The sequence below is a fragment of the Hippocampus bargibanti genome, linkage group LG04 (assembly GCF_051943395.1).
Source record: "Hippocampus bargibanti isolate YZ-2025 linkage group LG04, ASM5194339v1, whole genome shotgun sequence".
NCBI classification, from domain to species: domain Eukaryota; kingdom Metazoa; phylum Chordata; class Actinopteri; order Syngnathiformes; family Syngnathidae; genus Hippocampus; species Hippocampus bargibanti.
This window is the reverse complement of record NC_142737.1, coordinates 31,788,448-31,809,428: the sequence shown is the minus strand read 5'-3', so window position 1 is coordinate 31,809,428 and position 20,981 is coordinate 31,788,448. Positions and strand designations below refer to the sequence as shown.

The window sequence follows — 20,981 nt, the reverse complement described above, 5'->3', positions numbered from 1 at the left end:
TTTTCGGCGGGAAGTCAATGTCGTATTTTCCACGAACAGTCCGAAAATGCCGCTCCACATTTTCCCATTCCGTATGAAAGTAATATGTTTTGCCCCCTCACTTGCTCCCGTTTTCTCCCTCATTTTGATCACCATATGTTTTAGCAAGGGCTTAAAATCTGAGGTAATTCGCTGACTAGCTTGTAAATTTTGCTGCGTTTAGCGCCTTTGTGTACGCATGCACAGCGACCTAAAGGTAAAAATTTAGTTGTCATCTGAATGGTTGCCCTGTATGTCAATCAAGTGACGGGACGTTTGATAGGCTGACAAATGTTTTTTTTTTACTGTCACGCTGCGATCGACCAGTACTACCTCCGCGATCGACCGGTAGATCGCGATCGACGTAATGAGCACCCCTGCCCTACATGCTATAAATAACCAAAATATCATGTCTTTCATTAGTTTTGGTGTAAAGAAGCACAAGAACATTACTCTGCGGTTGAAAAAAAAAACAGCTGTTTTCTTCTACGTTGATCGAAACAGCACCACTCTGCCCTGTAGTGGACAATCCTTGAATTGCACCTCATTAAAAATATGAATTCCATGTCGTTTCCACCTTTAAATTATCCTGCGGGCCTGACCAAACCTCCTTGGGGGCCGGTTCCAGTCCACGGGCCGTACGTTTAAGATCCCAGTTGGAATAAAAAAACTGTCTACAGTCAGTCGTGTATGCTCCTTCCTCTACTGCTACAATGGTGACCCCGACGTGATCTGAACAGGCAACCTTCTGAGGCCTTTGAATGCAATGCTGACGTGAGCATTCGTCTGCGTCATTTGAGTTGCTTTGCCTGAGGAGGGCCTTCAGGTACACGCTGAACTGGTTTACGGCAACCGTTGTATTAAGTTCATCCTGTCTACTTGATATCTAATTTAAAACAGATTCTTATCTTACAGTGTATTGTCGGTGTTCAAATACCTGACATGTTTCGGCGTCTACTTCCGCCTTCGTCAGAGTGTCACGGATGTTTTTGTGACGCGCCATTTTCAGCTGGTGTTGCTATGAGGGCGTGGCCTACCTGTCAGATCTGACAGGTAAGCCACGCCCCCCCGCTGTCCGCTCGTCCCTCCAGGATACTGCTCCAGGTAGTAGAGAGCATGTAGGCTCCCTCATCCCTGTTGATGGTTCTTGGTCCTCGCTTCCGGATTTCAATGGCCTCCCTGATCCAGCGCTGATGTTTGTTTTCTTCGGTGCGGATGACTCTGGCCTTCTCCCAGTCCATGATGTGATTTTCTCTTTTGCAGTGGTGATGGCTGATTTATGGTGCTCCTGTTGTGCTTGTTCTTTTATTGCTCTTATTTGTAATATTGCTGTCTCCTTGTCACACTCATTTTTGTGCTCCTTTTTTCTTGTATTGAAACTCCTTCCTGTCTCCCCGATGTATGATTTAATGCATGGGATTTCATATATTATATATATATATTATTTAAAAAAATCCCATAAGAAACCATTAAAATGGGAATAATCCGTTTGAAATATACTTTTCAACTAAATAAGCCTTAAAACTACACACAATAAACCTTATTCTATGTATAATACATGTACTATTGTATTGTAATGAAAGAAATACACTGCATTGTATCATAAAGTCACGTTATTTACATTTGTGATGGTCATTGATGGCTTGATGGTTTGGCGTTGGAGGTCGAAGGTCGAAGGGAATTGCTGTTTGGAAAGAGGCACATTAAATGAGGACTGTAATTAAAGAAATAAACTGTGCTGTAAAATAAAGTTTTATTTACCTTTTTGATGGTCGTTGATGGCTTATGGAAGGAGAGTCACCTTCCATAAGGACTGTTGGTAACTTCACCTCTGGTGTGGCTTCTCTTCTTTTTTCTTTGGAGACTCCTCATTATTTTTGCTGATTAAAAACCACTTAATTGACACCTGTTCCTTTCTGACTTGTAAGGTCTTACGAAGCTGAGACATCACATTATTGTTCATCATGTTGATGATTGTCATAGCCACAGTCTTTTCTGGATGGAACTGTTCGGTAAAAGCCTGCACATCATTCCACTTTGCCAACATTGCCTTTATGAGCACACTTGATGCTGCAGCCATCTCTCCTCGCCCTCAGATGTTCTCGAACCATCCATTACTGGCTTTAAAATCCTCAATAAGCACCGAACCTCCAGGTTGGCGCATAGCGATATCGGCGTGAATTAGCCGTGCTTTCTCGCATAAAATAGCTTTATTCACGCTGTCGCCGGATAGCTGCTTTTCGTTAATCCAAATTAACAGTTTTTCAACTTCAATTGCCCGAGACCGTTGCTTTGAGAGCACGGAAACACCTTTTGCAACAGACGCACCTTTGATGGCTTCTCTGTTCCGGAGAATGGTAGCAATGGTTGACTTAGCATTTCTTCTCAGTGACGGTGATTTTATTTTGTGTCTTCTTGGGCTGAACACGAGCCTGTGGTGTTTTTTTTTTGTCCCATCATAGTAAAATTATCAGCAAAAAGCTCTAAGTAGGCGATCGACGTGTGCATTCAATGAGAGGGGGTGTGGAAAGTAGTGCAGGCTGGAGCGCTGTTCGGTCGTGTGCTTCCGCCGAAGTTCACTCCGCCAGCCGTGGTGGGTGTGTATTATGGAAATAGTGCTTATTATAAGGTTTAATTTTTATAAATTTGACGTTCGTAAGACGAAAAGTTCGTAAGATAAGGCTTTTGTAAGTTGAGGTCTCACTGTATTGGCCTTTTTGTAGTGCGTGTTGTATATGTTTTTCCTCCTGTGTTCTGTCTTCCGGGCAATCGGGGAAATCCAAAGGCGGTGGACTATGCTTCTACATCAACGAAGAATGGTGCACCAATGTCACGATGCTCGACTCACACTGTAGCCCTGGCTTGGAATCGCTGTCTGTCAACTGCAAGTCATTCTACTCGCCACGTGAGTTCGCTTCCTTTATTCTCATCGCCGTGTACATCGCGCCACAAGCTAATGCTAACGCGTGTATACAAATGCTAGCGGACCATGTAAACCAACTCGAACTAAAATATCCAGAATCACCCCTGATCATTTTGGGCGATTTTAATCAAACACGTTTAAACCGTGGACTTCCCAAATATAAGCAGCATATTGACTGTTTCAGCAGAGGAGAAAACATTCTAGATCATTGTTACACAGCACTCAAAGGCGCATACCGGTCTGTTGCGCATGCAGCTTTGGGTCTTTCTGACCACTATTTAATCCACTTAATTCCCACATACAAACAGAAACTCAAATGTGTAAAACCGGTAGTCAAGACAGTTAAAACTGGACAGATGAAGCAAAGTTAGCGCTACAGGAATGCTTAGACTGCACTGATTGGAGCGTCTTTGAAACTTCAACGGGCACATTGGATGAATACACAGACACTGTAACATCATACATCAGTTTGTGTGAGGACATGTGTGTACCAACAAAGTCCTTCCGCTCATTCAACAACAACAAGCCATGGTTCACTCCCAAACTCAGGCAGCTTAGGAAAGAGAAAGAGTCCGCATTTAAAAGCGGCGATCGAGCAGTTTACAAACTCGCCCGAAACAGGCTGACGAAGGAAATTAACATTGCAAAGAAAAGTTATGCGAAGAGGCTTAACACACAGTTCTCCGCAAATGACTCTTCATCAGTGTGGAATGGCCTGAAAGCAATAACAAATTATCGTTTACCATGCCCCCAAGCAGTGTACAACAATGGTATGGCTGATGAGTTAAATACATACTTTTGCCGATTTGAAAAGGACACCCCCATTTCCCTGGTCTGCCCACCATTACCAGAAACTACCGTATCTCCGCCCTCTGCCCTACAGATCCACGAACTGGACGTGAGACGGCTCTTCAAGCAGCAGAAGATCAAGAAAGCTGCGGGACCTGACAGAGTGTCCCCCTCCTGCCTGAAAGTCTGCGCTGACCAGCTGGCTCCGGTCTTCACACAAATCTTCAACAGATCCCTGGAGCAGTGTGAAGTCCCATCCTGCTTCAAACAGTCTACTATCGTCCCAGTTCCAAAGAAACCAGCACCCTCGGGATTGAACGACTATAGACCTGTTTCTCTGACGTCTGTGGTCATGAAGTCCTTTGAACGCCTCGTGCTGAACCACCTAAAGAACATCACCGGACCTCTGCTAGATCCCCTTCAGTTTGCCTACCGGGCAAACAGGTCTGTGGAGGATGCAGTCAACATCGGACTGCACCACATCCTCGACCACCTTGACAACACAGGAACCCACGCAATGATCCTGTTTGTGGACTACAGCTCTGCGTTCAATACCACCATCCCAGAACTCCTCATCCCAAAACTTCTCCAGCTTGGTGTGTCCCCTACGATCTGCCAGTGGACCCTCAGCTTCCTGACAGGACGGACACAACAGGTCAGACTGGGAAATATATCATCCACAACACGAACCACGAGCACTGGAGCCCCGCAGGGATGCGTCCTCTCTCCATTGCTCTTCTCTCTCTACACGAACGACTGCACCTCAACGCACCCAGCTGTCAAATTCATAAAGTTCGCAGACGACACCACGGTCATCGGTCTCATCAAAGACGGCGACGAGTCTGCGTACCGACAACAAGTGGAGCAGCTGGAGCTCTGGTGCAGCCGTCGCAACCTAGAGCTAAACATGCTCAAGACAGTAGAGATGATCGTGGACTTCAGGAAACATCCATCACCACAGCTACCCCTCACACTATCCAACTGCCTTGTGTCAACCGTTGAGACCTTCAAGTTTCTGGGAATCACAGTCTCCCAGGACATGAAGTGGGAGGTCAACACCAACTCTGTCTTGAAAAAGGCCCAACAGAGAATGTACTTCCTGAGGTTCCTAAAGAAGCATGGCCTGCCACAGGAGGTGCTGCAACATTTCTACACGGCTGTCATCGAATCCATCCTGTGTTCTTCCATCACCGTTTGGTTCGGGGCCGCCACAAAAATGGACAAAATCCGACTTCAACGGACAGTTAGGATGGCAGAAAAAAATCATTGGCACCGCCCTACCCACTCTCGAGGACTTGCACACTGCAAGAATCCAAACTAGGGCGCGGAAAATCCTACTGGACCCTCCGCACCCTGCCCACCACCTTTTCCAGCTACTCCCCTCAGGCAGGCGCTACCGATCCATGCGCACCAAATCCAGCAGACATTTAAAAAGCTTCTTCCCCCAAGCCATTAACTCTTTGAACTCTTTGAACAGTAGCCAAAATGGAACTGTATAGTGTCACTTAGCAGTTTTTTTGACGACGATACTAGTGCAGCGTGTTCTACCGGAAACAAATTCCTTGTGTGTTCTACATACTTGGCAATAAAGATGATTCTGATTCTGATTCTGACAAGATGGCAGAGATTGGGTCCCCCATGGCGAACCCTTCTTTTTGTCTGTATATGGTGTTTCTGAATTGGAAATATGTGGATGTAGCAATGAACTGGAGTAGCTGGGTTATGTCATGTGCTGTTAGATTTGTGCGTTTTTTGAGTGTCCTGTCTGCTTTTAGTCTGTCCTGGACTATCTGAATCGTGGCTTTGGTGGGTGTTTTGGTGAAGAGTGAGATGACGTCATGTGATATGAACATTTCATCTTTCTCTACTTTTATGATGGCGAGTTCTGTAGCGACTTGCTTTGAGTTCTCGCAGTGTTGGTCTGTGTGTCCCAGTAACGGTTTTATTATTTGTGATAGTGCTTTTGAGAGGTTGTACGTGACTGATCCTATGCTGTCTACTATGGGGGGGAGAGGTGTATCTGTTTTGTGTATTTTTGGCGTGCCGTATATCCTGGGGATTATGTTTGCTGTGGGTACCAGGTGGTTGTATGACTGTTTGTTTATTTTATTTTCATTTAATAGGGGTTTGACTAGTGCTTTAAGTTTGTTTTTCTTTTCTTCTGTTGGGTCTTTCTTTAATATTTCATAGGCGTCGTCCTGTACTAACTGCCACATCTGTTTTTCGTATTTTTCCATGTCCATAATAACTGTTGTTCTGCCTTTGTCTGCGGGGAGTATTGTGATGTCTTACCTACCGTGACACTCTGACGAAGGCGGAAGTATATGCCGAAACATGTCAGGTATTTGAACACCTACAATACACTGTCTGTAAGTAAAGAATCTGTTTTAAATTAAAAAATTGGTTTACGGCAAATTGTGGGCTACGCACTAACAAACCAAGAGTCAGACCACCAATCACACCATGGGACTATTTTGTGGTCTGTTAACGTCCCGTGCGTGGTTTTAAAATTTAGGAGGGGCAACCGCAGAATTGAAACCACGACCGTGTGGTGGTCGTGCTAACCCGCCAATCACAGCGGTTTACCTGACGCGCTACATCATCATATCACAACTGTTAAAAATAAATGCAAAACAAAGTGGACAGCGTGTGCTAATTTTCGACTTAGTTGAGTGTTTGTGTGTGTGTGCGCACGCGTGCGGTTGTCAATGAGTGATGGCCGATAAGGTAAGTGGGACAGGAAGAGGGGGATTGATGATGTACACATTGACCTATTGATCGTGTCAACTTGAAACATCACAAACATTCACTTCGGGTCGGATGTCTGACAGGGACTTCCTTCTCACTTTACACCACTGAAGTCATTCCTTCAGTTTGTCACCAAAGTTAAGTGGAATTGTTCGGAAGCCGTTTCGTAGTCATTGTGCTAAGTCTTGTCCAGTTAGCAAATTGGTCAGGCTGTCAGTCAGTCGATCAATTTGAAATTTTGGTTCGGACTTTATCGGACAAAATGTGCACCAGCTGGCCGAATAAAATGATGTGGCGGGCCAGATTTGGCCCCCGTGCCTTGACTTTCACCCATCATTGACTGCAGATGATCACATGACATTGCTTGTCCAAACAGTGCTGTGGAAAATTTTGTTATTTCAATAGTCAGAGTGTGACTGTTGTATCGCTAGTTATTTGGTTACACTCTTGCCATTAATGCCTCCTACAGGTGTGGAGTGGAAATTACAGCTTGTTATTTTTCTGGGGAAAATATCATTAGTTGACTTTTGACTCTTTGTGAAACATTTCGCCCAGGACTTTGACATCACAAACAAATAACCGCAGTGTGTGTGTGTGTGTTTATTTGTTGTTGCACGCTACAACTTTCAAAGTTAGCTTGTAGCCGACGTATGCACATTTTAAACATGACGTCTCTGATCTAGTGTTGAAAGAAATTTGATGTTCTCATTTATTATCGAGAACTAATTCAAACCACAATGCGTGGGAGCAAAAAGCGCTGAAGATTTCCCATCTGTCTGTTTTGTCAATGCTGTTTTTAATTTTACTTGATGCGACTGTTCTGTAAATCTCTCTGCGAATCAGGATGTACACGATTGTTTTGTATTGTATTGTATTGTATTGTAGAGGACGGGGGGAGGGGCTAGGACATGCCCATTAACTCCTTGACTGCCAGACGATGTGCAAAAATGTGTCCACTCCAGTGCCAGGGTTTTCGTCATTGTCATTTGAATTCCAGGACCCACAGAATATTGAGTTTTAGGATGACATCAACATTTAATATAGCGTTAGAAACCTTAAATTATCTTCTTTCATCATTAAAAAGGGTTAATTCCAAAGTTATATGCATCTGGAGTGATATGAGCTTGAAATGGGGGAGGCTGTCCAAAATACAATCCATGGATATCAATTTATGTAGCGATTTAACACTAACTGAAGCTGAAGCAAAGCGCTAACATGGAAAAAGTGGGAAATACTGCCCCTTTGTGGAAAAGAAAAAACATTACCAGACGTCTGACCAGCGCTATATCTGCACACCCTGCAAGAAAAACCAAAACCCGAACCAATTCGGAATGGCGCTCTATGTCCTATTTTCAATATCTGAGTAAATTTATGAATTGGATTGGATTGGATTTGCCTTTATTAGTCTCGCAGTGGAGAAATTTCCATTTCACAGCAGCAAAGTTGTGAAAGAAATGAAAGTAGAAAAGCAAAACACAGGAGCTGCTGTCATGGCAGCCACTCTCGCGGCGCCGTCTTGAAGTCAAAAGAACAAAAAAAAAAACTATATAACAAATAAAATGACATCACAAAGACACAGAGAGACATTCATTCCTAAGCACTTTCTGTACCCTCTTTGTGACATAAAGCAGTTCCAGATGAAAGAGGAGAGGATCAAAGCGTCTCTACACCAGTGGATCAGGGACATCATGGTGGAACGTCCACGTCGACTACAAGCTAAATGTTGAAAGCAAACACGCAGCTGTAGCATCCATTGACGAAAAGAGATTGTCTCACATCTCCTGTCCCCCATAAATCAGCTTCAATTCCATCCCGCGACAGTTCCATATACGCATCGGCGCTCTGCGCTGACGCTCCTTCCTTCTTATCGCGGGCTCCTCAAGCCATGTATCCATCCAGCCGCAGACTGTCCAACAGCACCGACCTTCCGCTGAACAAAGCGGGGCTGTGAAGATGCTGCCCATTACAGGCGCAAAAAAGCACAATGGCCCCTTTGGTGTCCAGCGATGACAGTCGAACGGCACCGACATTCCCCTCATTCAAAAACAGTACTGGCATATTCATGCTGCCGAAAAGGCGCAAGCGCTCAGCACAGTCTCCTCTTTGATGAATGTCGTGGTCAAAAATGCTGAAAAACAATCCATATCCGTTCCACACGACGCACAACAACACAAAGTGACAAAAGAAAACACAAAAACAAGACTAAAACAAAAAAAAAGCAAGGCTCATCAGAGCACTTGCTGACGGCTGCCTACTCGGGCGCCATCTTGGACTCCTCATGGCAGTGAACGAGTTAAAGATGACAACTAGTCATATAAATACTTTTTTTTTTCTTGTGTAGACCATTGCGTAACATTTTAACGTCCATAAAGCAACAAATTTGCTAACTAATGTACTCATTACAGTAGTGTATGAAAAACTTGACTCATTAACTAACTTACTTATAGCTAGCAACTGAATGAAGAAGACTTTTTATTTATTTTATTTTATTTTATTTTATTTTATTTTGTTATGCTTAGAATATCTTGTTTTCTATCCTTTCACTCCCACCCCAACCCCATCCCTCTTCAATTGCTGCTGTGGACTGCAAATTTCCCCATTGCGGGACGAATAAACGTATTCTGATTCTGATTCTGATTCTGATTCTGAAGACACACACACATACACACACACACACATATACACACACGCACACACACATGAGGTTGTATGACCTCCCGTGGGCAGTCCTGAGTAGCGGTCCAAAAACGTGTCTTTATCTTCTATTTATTCAAAACAACACACAGCATGGGCGGGTCAAAGGTTGCTCAGCCCCCTGGGCACCCAAAAACACGCGACGACACACACACAAACACACAGATCCAGTGGCGTGAGTGGGCGGGGGTGAGCGCGAAAAGCCAGCGAGCAGGTGAAGGCGAGTTTCAGGCAGGGATGGGGGGGGGGCACTCCTGTACGAGACATGACGGACACCAGCACGGCGCCGGAGGAAGACGGCGGCGACAGAGCGGCTTCGGGGATGCACGGCGGGAAGGACAAAAACGTGGCGGGCAGGTCAGAGAAAATGTTGTGTATTGACACCTTGGAAATGATTTCAAACTTTATAGACAGTATCAACGCTTCAAGTACAGTGATACCTCAGTTTACGAACTTAATTGGTTCCCAGAAAGTGTGTGTAAGGTGAAGTTAGTCTGCTAAAGATTTATTTCCCATAAGAAACCATAAAATGAGAATACAGTGAGACCTCGGTTTACAAACCCCTTGGCTTACCACTTTTCGGCTTACGAACGTTACATTTATGAAAATTTTACCTTGGCAGACAAACTATTTTTCAGGATACACACGGAGCTGCCACAATGAGTGATGTGTTGTTCCTAACAAGAAAATGGTGGCCACTGTTTATGTCCTCTATTCCCCACCCCCAGCCTTCGGTTAAAGCCACGTGATTGGTCAAGAACCCAGCAGTGGGGGGAGGGGGTTAAACATTAAAGAGACAGGCAGACAGAGAAAGGGAGAAAAAAACACATACGAAAGGGAGATGACAGAGCTTGAAACAAAAAAAAAACAAAAGTGTGAGAGTGTGAGAATAGTGAGAAAATGGATAGAAAACAGTTAAAATACAGTAAAGTCTCGTTATATCGATATCGGATATAGCGATAGTCCCGGTTATATCGATACTATTTCTATGCGCGCACGGAGAAAATTACATGCAAACAGGGTCGGATATATCGATAGTCCCGGTTATATCGATATTTTTTCGGACTCCCTTGAATAGCAATATAACGAGACTTTACTGTATATGGGATATTTTAACGGTTTTCTATCCATTTTATCACTGTTCACACACACACTTTTGTTCAGGCTCCACAAATAACCCGCACAAGTCACCTGTACACTTGATGCAAAAAGCTATCAAACCAGCGAAACAGATCACAATTGATGAAGAACTATACAATTATCACAGAAAAAGCACCTACAAGGGATAATTCCTCAAGATGGTGAAAGAAGCCTATGTTCCTCATCAAGTGTTTAATGCTGAGGAAACCGGACACTCCATTCCATCAAGCCATTAACGACTATCACAAAGGTAAATAAAATGACCTTATTGTACAGTAGTTTATTTCTTTAATCATAATACTATAGCACATTTATTATACATAAAATAAGGTATAATTTGTGTAGTTTTAAGGCTTAGAAAATTAGAAAGTAGAAACATTTGTTTTATGGGGACCTGGGAACGGATTATTCTCATTTTAATAGTTTCCGATGGGAAATTAATTTTCGGGATACACACTTTTCGCCTTACACATTCTGTCTGGGAACCAATTAAGTTCGTAAACCAAGGTCCCACTGTAATGCGTTCCCAGGTCCCCATAAAAAATAATAATCAACGAAATAAGCCTTAAAACTACACAAAATATATTTATTTTACATATAATAAATGTGCTATTGGATTGTAATTAAATAAATAAACTGTACGGTGTAATAAAGTGGTTTTATTGACCTTTGTGATGGTCGTTGATGTCGTTGCCTCTTAATGATATCCGAGTGAAGTTGCCGTGCTTTCTCGGCGATAATACCCTCACTCACAATGTCCTCTGCTAGCTGTTTCTCGTTAATCCAAATCAACAGAAGTTTGTCAACCTCTTCTATTGCCTGAGACCGTTGCTTAGACAACACAGAAACACCCTTAGCCACACGCAGCAATGGTCGACTTAGCGTACTGGTACTGGGACACCAAGTCACACTTACGGACACCTCATTCGTGTTTTTTGATGATCTTCTGCTCGACCGTAATTTTGTTTTGTGTCCTCTTCGGCTGAACACTAACCTGTGGTGGGGTCTTTTGGGGTCCCATAATAGCAAAAGTACTCCACTTGATTACAAACCACGTCTGCACTCAAAGGGGGTGTGGAAAAATAGTTCGCCAGCCACCGTGGCGCTCCGTGTGGTTTATTTGCTGAAACCTAGTTTGTATGCCAAGATTATATTCTTGTGAATTTAATGTTTGTAAAGTGAAACGTTCGTAAACTAAAGTGTTTGTAAGCTGAGGTATCACTGTACAGTATATGACAAAATAAAAAATTACAAATTAACAAAAAGGAAATGTGAATCGATTTCGTTCAGCAACGAAGTGGACGCCGCATCCGACGAGCGTCAAAGAAATCCGCGTACGCTCGCCGAGCGTCTGCACAACTGCGAAGTGGACCCTCAACAACATCAACATCCCACCCAACAGCAAAACCCGAATCAAGCACATCAGGACTCATCGGCATGCAGGCGGACGGCGCTGGCCAGGTAAACAACGGTCATGACAAAACGCCATCGCACACCATAAATGCGGACCTGAGCGTGTTTGTGTGTCTATGTGTATGTGCGCGCCAGGTCAAAGACGTTTGACGTGTCAGAACTGACTCACATGCAAAGCGAGCTGGACTCAAAGCTGGACAGGAAGAAGTCTCCCTACAGTCAGGTGATAGATACATAGATACACACACACACACACACACACACACACACACACACATCTTTACGACATGGTGGGGACGAGGTATGCGAGGGAATTGTAGAAAGCACCAGAGAGTAAAACCAAGATCAAGTCTGAATCATGCCGAGTCAAGTGCCAAAAAGTACAAGTGGGTTTGAAGACTGGTTTTAAAGATGGGCAGCGAGGGGGCAGTGGCAGGTCATTCCAGAGAGTGGGACCAGCAACAGAACAGGTTTGATCCCCTCTGAGCCTCCGTTTAGTTTTTAGCAAAACAAATAATGTCTGGTCAGCAGATCTGAGGCGTCGGGAAGGTTTAGGGGTGGATGAGCGAGGCCATTTCAAGATTTGAAGACAAATAATAAGATCTTGAAAATAACTCTAAAATATCTCGGGGAGCCAATGAAGAGATGCCAGAGTAGGAAGCACTGTATGTGCTCCCTCTTACGAGTACCAGTCAAGAGGCGAGTAGGAGCATTCTGGACCAGCTGGAGACGCTTATTAGAGGATTGACGGACTCTGATGTCCGAGATGTCACAAAGGCATGAATGAGTGCTTCAAGGTGCTCGTGAGATAGGAGAGGTTTGGTTTTAGCCAGCTGCCGAAGATGAAAGAAGTTGGATTTAAGTACAGCACCAATTTGCGGGTCAAGTTTAATGTCAGTGTCCAGTTTAAGACCCAAGTTTGAGACTGTTGACTTCAGATAAGGAGTCAGGGGCCCCAAGTCTACAGGATGAGCTGTCCGTGGGCCACTGGGACCAAAGTGTTCTGTCGTCTTTTCATTGAAGTTAAAGAAGCTTTATGCCATCCAGGTTTTGATTTCCTCCAGGCAGAATAAAAGTGGTGAGAAAGTGTCTAATTTTGCTCAGTGGGACACAGACAGACCCACAAATTGAACTTCTAGAGTGGAATTGACCCTCGGGTGTTTTGTGGCCATCCAGCTGTCCAAGGGCAACTCTCAGTACCACAAACTCTTCAAGGAGATCAGCAAAGAGGAGCAACTGAAGCAAAGTGAGCTGATCCTGACGTGGGCGGCCACTGGGGGCGACCGCGAGAAAGCTCAGGAGGTGTTGGGGTGCCCCCCCGCCCCGTCTTGTTTTCAGGTTACACGTGCGCTCTGCAGAAGGACATCTTGTACCAGGGCCGCATGTTCGTCTCCGACCACTGGATCTGCTTCCACTCCAAAGTCTTTGGAAAAGACACCAAGGTGCTTCCTGACTTTGCTTGCAAATTCATCCTCGTTTTGACGACCATTCTCTGGATTTTCCTGTCAAAAAGTCTGCCATCATTTAGTCACCATTCAGGATCCATTTATCGTTACCGTGATTCACTCACACTTTGATCAGAGTGCCAAAAACGATACTTGTCGTCGGCAGATCGCCATCCCGGTCATATCGGTGACGCACGTCAAGAAGACCAAGACGGCTCTCTTGGTGCCCAACGCCGTGGTGATTGCCACTGCCAATGACCGAGTGAGGCGGGGGAAAAAAAATCCGGATTGGGAACACTCCCAAATTCCCCGCAGGCGTTGACTTTGCTCCTTCGTCTTTCCAGTACGTCTTTGTGTCCTTCCTGGCCCGGGATAACACTTACAAGATCCTCATGTCCGTCTGTCTTCACTTGGAGGTGAGAGAAATTCACCTCAAGGGTGCGGGATAGCTTTTCAGACACCACCATGGATAACGTGCTTTGACGTGGATCGTAACGAGCTAGATGTTATAGTCGATTTGTGAGAAATTCAATTCAGGTCAGTGGTAGTCACTCTTCTTCTGGCACCCAGATTGATCAGAGTGACAAAAGGTCATTTCCTATCACAATAACGTCACACGGTCAAGACAAAAAACGGGCAGTATAACGTCATACAACCGTGCCTCATATGTAAAAAAAAATCTAATCAATAAATCCAAAAATCCGATAATCCCAAGGCGGATGTAACAGACTCCAACTTGAGCCAGACCTCGAGCTCCTGGTGCCGCCGAAAGACTTCAACCAGTTGACTCTGTGTGTATGTTGACAAGGAGAAGAGTCCGTGCAACAGCCCCGTTCCGTCGTCATCCCAAAGCAACTTCCGAGGTCGGACTTCGCCTCATTCGCCGCGTTTTCCTCCGGTCAGTCTCTCTTAGCCGCAGAAAACACAGCCGAACGACATGAGTACTTTGACGAGTTTCTATGCCGGTCAGAGTTTCCACGCAGACTTTGCCGACCTGGGCGGAACTCGGCGGAAGGGTCGTCGAGACACGGAGGAAAGCAGCACTTCCGATTCCCAGACGGCAGATGATGACAAGTTGGCAGGTATTTCGGCAACAAGGATTGTTAGAATTTGATAGTCTAGATTCATTTCCGACAGGATCCTTCAGGATTCTATCAACATTTTTCAGAATTCAATAGAATTCTCATCAACAATCTGATCACGATTCCCGAATCCCTGTCCTGACACAATTTGTCTCAATTCCGAAAAGCTTCCTCGATAGGAATCTTGCAATCATAACCCCACTGATTATTTCCGATTACCTGTCAACGACTACAACCAAAAATTCGTGACTCTTCCGACCAGATTTTCAACAGGAGTCCATCGCAGTTGTGTTTGTGTTGGCTTTTTTCAAGCACATATTCCAATCATTCCAAAGCAGCCATGTCTTTCCCATTGAGGCTGCACCGATGATGAGCGACAAACCATTCCTTCGTTATGAACGCTTTAGCCCACGAACTTTTCGCCTTACGAACAGTAAATTCGCAAGAATATAGTCTTGGCATACGAACTAGTTGTCAGCGGACGAACCAAACCACACAACGCCAAGGTGGCTGGCGGACGAGTTTTCAGCGGATGAACACCAAACCACACAGTCGAACAGTGCCACGGTGGCAGGCGGACTAATTTTCCTCACCCCCTTTCTTGTGCGGGCGTGGTGTGTTATTGAGTGGAGTACTTTGCTATGATAAAGAAGAAGTCCAAGATGGCGCCCGAGTAGGCAGCCTCAGCAAGTGCTCTCATAAGCCTTGCTTTTTTTGGTTGTTTTTGTCTTGTTTTGTGTTTTCTTTTGTCACTTTGTGTTGTTGTGCATCGTGTGGAATGGATACAGATTGTTTTTCAGTATTTTTGACCATGACATTCATCAAGGAGGAGACTGTGCTGAGCGGTTGCGCCTTTTCGGCAGCATGAATATGCCAGTACTGTTTTTGAATGGGAGGAATGTCGGAGCCATTCGACTGCCATCGCTGGACACCAAAGGGGCCATTGTGCTTTTTTGCGCCTTCAATGGGCAGCATCTTCACAGCCCCGCTTTGTTTAGCGGAAAGGTCAGTGCTGTTGGACAGTCTGCGGCTGGATGGATGCATGGCTTGAGGAACCCGCGATAAGAAGAAAGGAGCGTCAGCGCAGAGCGCCGATGCGTATGTGGAACGGTTGCGGCTTGGAATTGAAGCAGATTTATGTGGGACAGGAGATGTGAGACAATCTCTTTTCGTCAATGGATGCTACAGCTGCGTGTTTGCTTTCAACATTTAGCTTGTAGTCGACATGCACATTCCATCATGATGTCCCTGATCCACTGGTGGAAAGACGCTTTGATCCTCTCCTCTTTCATCTAGAACTGCTTCATGTCATCACAAAGAGGGTACAGCAAGTCCTGAAGAATGAATGTCTCTCTGTGTCTTTGGATTGGATTGGATTGGATCTGCCTTTATTAGTCTCACAGTGGAGAAATTTACATTTCACAGCAGCAAAGTTTTGTCATATTGTCTCTATGCTGTCATATTTGTTATTTAGTTTTTTTTTGTTCTTTTGACTTCAAGACGGCGCCGCGAGAGTGGCTGCCTTTCCAGCAGCGCATGTATTTTGTTTTTCTACTTTCATTCCTTTCATCACTTTGCTGCTGTGAAATGTAAATTTCTCCACTGTGAGACTAATAAAGGCATATCCAATCCAATCCAATCCAATGGGACTGAAAAAGACCCCACCACAGGCTAGTGTTTAAGCCAAAGAGGACACAAAAGAAAATTATGGTCGAGTTGAAGGAGATCATCGAAAGACACAAACGAGGGATGTGTTTGTGTGACTTAGCATCCCAGTACCAGTATGCTAAGTCGACCATTATTACGTGTGGCTAAGGGTGTTTCCGTGTTGTCTAAGCAACGGTCTCAGGCAATAGAATAGGTTGAAAACCTTCTGTTGATTTGGATTACCGAAAAGCAGCTAGCAGGGGACAGTGTGAGTGAGGGTATTATCGACGAGAAAGCACGGCAACTTCCTCTCGGATATCATCAAGAGGCAACGACATCAACGACCATTCCAAAGGTCAATAAAATGACTTTATTATATAGTACGGTTTATTTCTTTAATTACAATACAATAGCACACAGGTGTCAAAGTCAAGGCCCGCGGGCCAAATCCGGCCCGCCACATCATTTTTTTCAGCCCGCGAAAGCAAATCAAACTTGTTAAATTCCATGATGATTGCTAAAATCTGAGCCAAAATTTCATATTTTTGGATGTCAACCACAATAAAAGTCATTATTCTTGACTTCAGATTCGAAAATGAGTTATTCATTAATTTGCTGTGTGCTCTATATGTAATATTTGAAGGGATTTAAACATTCTAATGGGTTCCCCAAATTCATAACGGCCCTCGAGAGGAAACCATAACTACAATGTGGCCCGCGGCAAAAAATGACTTTGACAGCCCTGCAATAGCACATTTATTATACATAAAATAAGGTATATTTTGTGTCGTTTTAAGGCTTATTTAGTAGAAAATTATGTTTTATGGGTACATGGGAACGGATTATTCTCATTTTAATGGTTTCTTACGGGAAATAAATGTTTGGATTATGAACTTTTTGCCTTACACACTTTCTGGGAACCAATTAAGTTCGTAAACGGAGGTCTCACTGTATTCCCAATTCCTGTTTTTCGCTCAAAATCCCAATCCCGAAGCGTTGCGGTCCTTAAAAATTCCAATCCCTCTCAACCATTCCCATCTCTTCCTCCACATTGCAGACTTTCCAGTTCCTGTTTACCTGGAGGCATTCGGGAGCCCGGACGTGGCGCCAGCTCCCGAGCACCAACACCAAGCGAAAAATCTCGTTCATCCCAAGCATCCTAAACATTTGAAGATTCTCAAGCAGGAAAGCAAGTCGCACCCTTTTGAAGTGAAGCGAGAGGATGCGGGATACGGACAAATGCTGTCCCTCAACACTCTGCTGTTTGTTTACATCTTTTTGTGAGTGTGCTAGCATGTTTGCCCCCCCCCAAAACTGGCCAATGTCCTGATCCACAAGAACTCATCCCCTGTTCTTGATGCACATTCAGAGTTTGCATCTTGATGATGTCGTCCTGCTTCCTGACCGTCAAGGTCCTTTCCTTGGAGCACCGACTGACCACGCTAGGCTCCATTACAGACTTGACTCAGTCGGAGTAAGTTCACACACACGACAAGCAGCTAGCTAAACTAGCATGTTGATCTTTCCACGTTAGTTTGTTGACGTCTTTTAAATTCCCCTTCCAGCAGCGACTTCCTGAGAGGCAGCGACGACGTTAACAGGGAACTTTTCTCCGAACTGCTCAGCCTCAACCTCAAGAAACTGGAGAAGGTCTCAACTTTAAATCCATCAACCTTGCCCCCATACCTATCTGACCTTCTTCAAATTTCTATTCCCTCTCGTGCCCTCAGATCCTATTCCTCCCTCCGCCTCTGTGTGCCCCCCTCTGCCCGTCTCAGCAGAATGTGTGACAGAGCCTTCAGCTGCTCTGCCCCCAAACTTTGGAACTCACTTTCTCCCAACATTCGTAACATCAATTCTCTTCCCACCTTCAAGTCCCAATCTCAAAACCAACCTATTAATTGCGTTTTCTGTGTAGATCTCTCTCGTGTTTTTATTTATAATTGTATTTTATTTATTGCATTCTATTTGTGATTATATGTTATATATTATAGTACCTATGCTTGTCTGTGACTGTAAAGTGTCCTTGAGAGCTTTGAAAGGCGCTTAAATTGTAATGTATTATTATTATTATTATTATTTATTATCAATCCGCTTTCCTCCATATTGTCGTCGTTAGCGAGAAATTGTAGTTGACGATCGTGTTCCATGATACGGTGAAACCATACGCCAGCTAGCGCACATTCAATTTTAATGGACATTTGATCTGATAGTCAACATCAACTATTCAACAGCTGGCAGACGGTTGCTACTTCAGAACGTTGGTGGTTTAAAATTGATAGGCTAGCAGCTACTTATCTTGTTGATGGACTAACAAGCGGAGGCGAGCTACATTGGGATGCTGCTTTACAATAGAAGGACTAAGTAATACTAAGCAGAGAGATTCACAGCTAACTAGTAGCATGTTGATCATTTCCAAGAGATTACAGCGCAATTGGCATAAATAATAGATTATTTAGCATCAGCGTATACATTAGCAGTCTGCTACATTAGCATGTACATCAGACGGATTACTCGCGGCTAGAAACTAGCTACATTGACATATATACAAGTAACATCCGATTCACGACCGGGTTCCATTCCGACAACACGGTTGCAAGTCGAAATCCATTAAAAATGGCCAAAGCGAGGTTTATACGACAGGATCCTATCAATGTCAATCTGCTGTTTTTAAGCAACATTTTCTATTGAATACTATTATATACCAAACTGCCCCACTGGCAGGAGATAATAAACTATCCTGTCGTATAAACCTTGCGTCTGCCATTTTTAATGGATTTCGACTTTACAACTATTGTATACAGCAGTGGTTCTTTGAAATACTCTATAAAAACAGTTCAGTTGAGTTGAGAGTGTAGCGCGTCTATAAATGTCAATTAGCGACATTAGCACGTGACAGTAAAAGCTTTTTCTTTTGTTGTGTTTCAGGTACAGAAGAATCTTCAAAGACTTTTGGACGAGGCTATTTAAAAATTGTGTCAGTATTTAGACAGTGTCATACTTAAACATCGACAGATGAAGAGACCAAAAAGTGAACTTTTTGGGTATTTTGAGCGTTTTCGTAAAATGACAACATTTGTGTTTGGAATTTGTGTGTTCGGTGAGATATTTCCTGATCATTTTGTGGAGGTCTTTCATTTTTTTGTTATGACTTGTGAAGACTGGATTGTGCGATTTGTTGGTCACTGAAAATGTATGAATGATATTTTGAAAAGCAAATTGAGCTAACTCGACCATGTGTGTAAGAACAAGTTCTCTCCTTCAGCTGAGGTAGAACTAAAGCTTACAGTCGGTAACCAAAACAAACACCCATGAACGAAAAAAACAAAAGCGAGCGGCAGGTATCGTTAGATAACTGAAGCTAACAGCAGAAGCTAGCTTATACGCAACAACGCGCGACACATACAACACATATGGATTTATTTATATAGCACTTTAACAACAGCTGAAGCTGGAACTAAGCGCTGAACGTGGACAGTTATCATATACAGGAAATAAAGCAGTCACTAAGATATTAGAAAGCACCAGAGGATAAAACTATGATCAAGTTTTTTATTAACTCATTCACGAATTTATTCGGGAATTGAAAATATGACATAGACCGCCATTCCCGAATTGGTTCGGGTTTTGTTTATTCTTGTTTGGGTGCCGATAAAGCGCTGGCCATGGCCTCTGGCAATGTTTTTTTTTCCTTTCCACAAGGCGGCAGCTTTTCCTTTTTTTAGCTTCAGCTGTTGTTAAAGCACTATAGAAACCAATATGGATGTATTGTATTTTATTTTGGACAGCTGCCCTCATTTCAAGCTCATAAAACTCCAGATCCAAATCATTTAGGAATTAACTCTTTTTATTCAATGACCGAAGAGTGTTTACGGTTTCCAACGCTGTATTGAATGTTTATGTCGTCCTAAATCTCAATATCCTGTGACTCCTGGAATTTGAATGACAATGACAAAAATCTTGGCACTGGAGTAGTCAAATTTTTGTACATCGTCTGGCAGTGAATGGGTTAAGATGACTGGATGAAAATGAAAACAACGAGCTAAATCCAATCCAATCCCACGAATAGAAAACTATCATCAAATCCAAATACAGTGACACCTCGGTTTACGAACCTCTTGGTTTACGAACCTCTCGGTTTACGAACGTTAAATATATGAAAATTTTACCTTGGCATATGAACTTTACCTTGGCATATGAACTTTTTTCGTACACAGAGCTGCCTCAATGAGTGATGTGTCGTTCGACGAGCCCTTTCTACTATCAACAAAATGGCAGCCGACTGTTTTTGTCCTCTATTCCCCGCCCCCAGTCTTCGGTTAAAGCCATGTGATTGGTCAAGAACGCAGCAGTGAGGGGGGGTGGTTTAAACATTAAAGAGGCAGGCAGATGACAGTGAGAGTTTCAACTTTGATAGTTCAAAGGCAGAGTGTAGACTGCAAGGTTAAAATATCCCATGAATCAGGCTCCACAAACAACCCGCACAAGCCATCTGTAGACTTGATGCAAAAAGCTATCAACCCAGGTAAACAGAACACAATTGATGATGGACTATATACAATTATCAGAGAAAGCACCTACAAGGGATCATTCCTCAAGATGGTGAAAGAAGCCGATGTTCCTCATCAAGTGTTTAATGCTGAGGAAACCGGCCACTCCATCAAGCCATCAACGACCATCACAAAGGAAAATAAAATGACTTTACTCCCCAGTAGTTTATTTCTCTAATTATAATACCAGAGCATATTTATGATCCATAAAACAAGGTATATTTTGTGTAGTTTTAAAGGACAACCGACATATTTTTTTTGTTTTTTAACTGAACAGAAAAACATTTTATAGCATGTAAAATACCCAAAACACGCAGTATATTTTTAGTCAAATGCAAAACACCAATAAAAATGACTTAAAGTGCCCAAAATCTGCAAAAAAATTGAGCTGTGAATTGGACATTTTTAGAAAGTCCCGCCAGCAGTTCGTGACGTCACGCCAAGACGTCTTGCATTGCTCGTGAATCAAAACAATGGCTTCAGATTCGGGGAATATGCTTTCTTGTTACACATCCAGTTATGAATATGATTC

General features: G+C 43.6%; 1 protein-coding gene across 3 annotated transcripts; it reads left to right on the top strand.

The window, feature by feature from the left end:
- The first annotated feature begins 6,904 nt into the window (after positions 1–6,904).
- Positions 6,905–19,728, top strand: gramd2b (GRAM domain containing 2B). 3 transcript variants are annotated; one of them, XM_088995179.1, is made up of 13 exons: positions 6,905–9,529; positions 11,603–11,773; positions 11,861–11,948; positions 12,902–12,971; positions 13,064–13,167; positions 13,337–13,432; positions 13,515–13,586; positions 13,979–14,068; positions 14,141–14,252; positions 16,957–17,179; positions 17,269–17,373; positions 17,465–17,549; positions 18,828–19,728. In XM_088995179.1, exons 1-13 carry the CDS (start codon positions 9,438–9,440, stop codon positions 18,867–18,869), a joined length of 1,350 nt encoding a protein of 449 aa, XP_088851305.1. In that variant the 5' UTR covers positions 6,905–9,437; the 3' UTR covers positions 18,870–19,728. The 3 variants fall into 3 exon arrangements, with proteins under 3 accessions (XP_088851305.1, XP_088851304.1, XP_088851303.1); XM_088995178.1 differs by having other exon boundaries at positions 11,579–11,773; positions 17,468–17,549; XM_088995177.1 differs by having other exon boundaries at positions 11,579–11,773.
- Positions 19,729–20,981: the final 1,253 nt, after the last annotated feature.